Here is a 4,263-nt window from a genome sequence, read left to right as displayed (position 1 = left end):
GGCTAAATACAACTGAAACTGTGTTTAGATGTTAATAATTTAAAGAGCGTGGTTACATTCCCATGAAGTTTTCTGTGATCCTGTTATGACTGTATGCTTTCACCCCGGACTGCTATGTAAGTACGCCAGGCGTGGTACACTGCCAGCACACCACAGACAGCCGCTCATTCACTTCCAGGTGCAGTTTGCTGTGGTCCAGTCACAATTCAACACGAACTGCTTTCGGCCTGATAAATGCGCATGCGCAGTACGCCTGACCCCTCCGGTTTCTACGTGCAATGCCACGTTAGTAGCGGTAGACACAAAATACCAGCTACTCTCCCAACCTTTAACAGGAAAAAAAAGACCAAAAACTGCGACCAATTTCACCGGTAAACCGTAGCCGGCCGTGTCTACAGCCCTCGTTTCTCTGTCAGGCAGACTACTCGATAACAACTAACATTATGTTGAAGTTTTTGCTCTTCTGCACATTGGCTGTGGCCAGCAGGGCTGACATCGCCGAGGAAGAAGATGTCCTGGTGCTGAAGAAAAGTAACTTCGACGAGGCTCTCAAAGCTCACCCGAACCTCCTGGTTGAGTTCTGTAAGTAACGCTGCTGACAAAGCCTGTCCACCTACCGCTAGCTGGCTATAGCAGGATCACTGGCTACCTGGCTAGCTAGCTAAACTAAGCTTGGGTAGGGTAATGTTAGCAACTTAGTAACTTTGACATTTTTTTGATAAGTTGCAGCTGTTACTAGCTAAATTGCTGGGCTTGTGTTCAATGTAACGTTAACTTTAGTTCCCAACCCGTTGTTTCACCGTAACGTTAGCTAGTTCAAACTGTGGAAAAACGAAAGGTGGTTTGGTTGAGTTTTCGCATAAATCTTTAATTTTTTTTTTACTAGTTAGCGTTAGCCAGCACAGGGTACAGCCGAAGTGGCAGGTAAATCGGTTGAGAATACGGAACTTGGCACAACGCATTGGCCCTCAAACTGTTTTACAATCAACGCTTATCATATTACAACGTGTGTTTAGCCGCATCCCGGGACCTTGTGGACTGCAGTAGCATTATACTGCATTGAGAAATGGTCTGCAGTGCGTGTATTACACTTTGGTCGTTGGACTAATGCAGTAATATTATGGTTATTAGTGCTTTAAGTCGGCAGAAGCGCAACGAGTGAATTAGTCAAGTGCGATGTGATTAAGTTTCAATTGCCTGCTGTTTCACTTCTTAAGTTTCAGTTTTCGTGCTTCCCAGGGGTCTTACCTACTGTAATCTAATTGAGTTGTGGCTCATTAGTAAGTTATTTCGCCTAATAATATGCTAAGCTTTCGTATCACAGCGCACGCTTTAATGAGCCACTTTCCTTAGCCTCCGGGCCTATCCCGCTCCACTTTTGTCAGATTTGTGACCTGTTCATAGATTACGTGACAAATCTGTGGACCAGTCAGACATAGCTGTTTGGGTCAGTGTCCAGCGAGTTCCGGGAGAGGAATGGAGGCTTTGTTTGCACACGTCTTTTTCAGCTGGGCGGGATTTCGTTGGGGTTGTGGGGCTAGGTTGACGTGTACTTTACAAAAGTCCATCTGTGGCTTTATATTGACTTGGCTGGAAAACGGAAGATCTGTTCTTTCCCAATAATTAAAGGTGATGCAATGCAGGTGATTTTATTTGACATGTCATTTTTGATTAGGAAATAATCTGTGTGGAGTTTGTGTTCAGACCGTACATGTACAACTGCACACAATGGCTTACAAACGAGCAAGTCAAACACAGCAGAAGTGCAACTGTCCTCCATTTTTTGGAAGTCTGCATGGTCATCAAGACATGTTTTATTATTCCTTTAAGAAATTCCCTCGAAGCTGATCTCTTTCCTTAAAGGCTTTATAAGCAATACTGAAGTTGCCCCCAAACATTTACATATATGCCTGTCTGCACAATATTTACAGGACAACCTTATGGACAAGTGTTACTTTTTTCTGTTGAAGAATGAAGAGAAAAATGATAACTTTTTAACAACAATTTTAATCTAAATGAATAAACATTTGCTGAATACAGCTGCACAAATTCCAAGACTTGCTTGAGTTTCCTTTTTTAGTATCAAAGTATAAACTAAACATCACAGGCTTTTTGGTGGCTGTTAGACCAAACCAGAGAATTGTAATGCTTCGCTTGTGCAAAATGATGGAAAATTGTCATTGGTTCTGACAGGTTACTGTAAAAAAAACCAAGCAAAAAATTTTTATTAGTAATTACAGTATCTTGTAGGCTGTCCCTGGTTTGTCTTGCTTTGATTTCTTCTTGCATTTTGTTTTTTGACAGTACAATTCTATCGCTCTAGCATGTGTATCGACACCTCTGTTTGTATCTTATAGATGCCCCATGGTGTGGCCACTGCAAGGCCTTGGCTCCAGAGTACGCCAAAGCTGCCGGCATGCTGAAGGCAGAGGGTTCAGACATCCGCCTGGCTAAAGTGGATGCCACAGAAGAGACCACACTGGCCCAAGAATTTGGTGTACGTGGATACCCCACCATTAAGTTCTTTAAGGGTGGTGAGAAGGAGTCCCCCAAAGAGTACTCTGGTGAGCAGTAATTTATTTTTTTGTACAGACCTGTGTGCTTTAGATGTACAATTTAGAAGTGAGAGGTGGTGGTTGAAAATTAATACAATTCAGGGGTGGCTGTGGCTTAGTAGATGCACTGGGTCGTCTCTTAACCAGAGTGGTGGCAGTTTGATTCCCAGTTTCTCCAGTCTACATGTCGAAGTGTCCTTGAGCAAGACACTGAACCCCTAGTTGCTCCAGGTGATGTCACTATTGTGTGTGCTAATATGAAATGGTGTAAAGTTCTTTGATTGTGCTTCAGTGCATAGAAAAGCACAATATAAGACATTTACAAAATCCTGTGGCAAGTGTTGGTTGATGTCGGTGTTAGTTTTTGTTTCCCAGATTTGATCATTTTCTTATAATGGTCATTGCATGTTTCTGGATTTTAATTTAGTCATACGCATTTAAAAGTTGTTTCTCTGCTCAAAGCATCTTAAACAATGGGATCCCCCCCCCCCACACATACACACAGTGATGATCTTGAGCACCTGCTGTCACAATAAAGTGAGTGAACATTATTTCATGTCATTAAATGTTTCAGATGGCAGAATGAATCGGATTAGGCAACCACGTCCAAGCCTTACTCATATTCTTTGTGCTGGTAATGTGACCTGCACAGCAGCATAAATGGTGAGGTAGCCAATCAACTTTCAGCAACATGACTGAGGCAGAATTTAGGCTGGGCCTTCTCTGCATACTCCGCATGTTGACTGAGAGCCCAGCCTCTCAGCTGGGTAGAGACATGCGAGGCATGTGCAGTTCTTCACGTCGTCTCTTTGCTGGCCCAGACCAATCTTGGTTTGGAAAGGGAGGGGCGAGTTTTTTTTCCTGTGTGTGGAAGTGACTACTCTGTCTGTATTCTAGCTTCTCCCACACACTGCCCAAGCACTGCATCAAGGCTACGTGTCGTATCACTTAATCAACATGTGCATCACAGTGAAATTGCTATGATGTTGCATCAGTCTGACAGCCAAGTCTGTCCTTAAGTTTAGTTTAATTGCAACAGTCTTACTCCAAACAAACATCAGTATGCTTTGTGCGGCCTCTGTGTTGGTAGAAAAACATTGTTCAAGAAAATTGTTGGGTGTGAAAGTCAAAAACAAAAGAACAGTGCTTTCTATAGTCATCTGAAATTGACAGAGGTTTCAGAAATGCAGAAGAGGTCTGTTTGCTGTAGACATTTTTCACTTTCAGTGCACTTAAACTTAAGGGTATCTCTATGCTTCCATGTCCTCAGTAGAGGCAGTTCACTCAGACGTTGGTGTTGACCTGTGACTTTTAGCAAGCCCTGTGATGTCAGTGCATACAGAAGCATTTGAGTTATTGTGTTGTTGTCGTTGTTGCAGCTGGTAGGCAGGCAGATGACATCGTCAGTTGGCTGAAGAAGCGCACGGGCCCAGTCGTCGCCACCCTGACCGGGGTCACAGAGGCCGAGTCTCTGATCGCTGACCATGAAGTGGCAGTCATCGGGTTCTTTAAGGTACGATTCTGAGCTAAAGGATTGAGCTAAAACGGATTAATATTTGTATAGGATGGATTTTTTTTTCTATTTCCTCTCTAGTTTATATTATATGTAGCCTTGGTGCTCAGAATCTTGGATGGTTAGTTACATTCCCTTACATATACAGTATCACTTCTCAAACTCCATTAACCATATTCATTCAGTTTGTCTGAC

At 43.0% G+C, this 4,263-nt stretch overlaps 1 protein-coding gene across 1 annotated transcript in view; it reads left to right on the top strand.

Moving 5' to 3' along the window:
• The first annotated feature begins 443 nt into the window (after positions 1 to 443).
• Positions 444 to 4,263, top strand: part of p4hb (prolyl 4-hydroxylase, beta polypeptide) — a 14,791-nt gene continuing 10,971 nt past the window's right edge. The window contains exons 1-3 of the mRNA XM_020594196.1: positions 444 to 582; positions 2,358 to 2,564; positions 3,935 to 4,068. Coding sequence (XP_020449852.1) covers positions 444 to 582; positions 2,358 to 2,564; positions 3,935 to 4,068 — 480 coding nt within the window. The remainder of the gene's footprint in view (positions 583 to 2,357; positions 2,565 to 3,934; positions 4,069 to 4,263) is intronic.

Source organism: Monopterus albus, unplaced genomic scaffold (genome assembly GCF_001952655.1).
Source record: "Monopterus albus unplaced genomic scaffold, M_albus_1.0 scaffold22.1, whole genome shotgun sequence".
Classification (NCBI taxonomy): Eukaryota; Metazoa; Chordata; class Actinopteri; order Synbranchiformes; family Synbranchidae; genus Monopterus; species Monopterus albus.
This window is presented reverse-complemented; position numbering and strand designations above follow the sequence as displayed.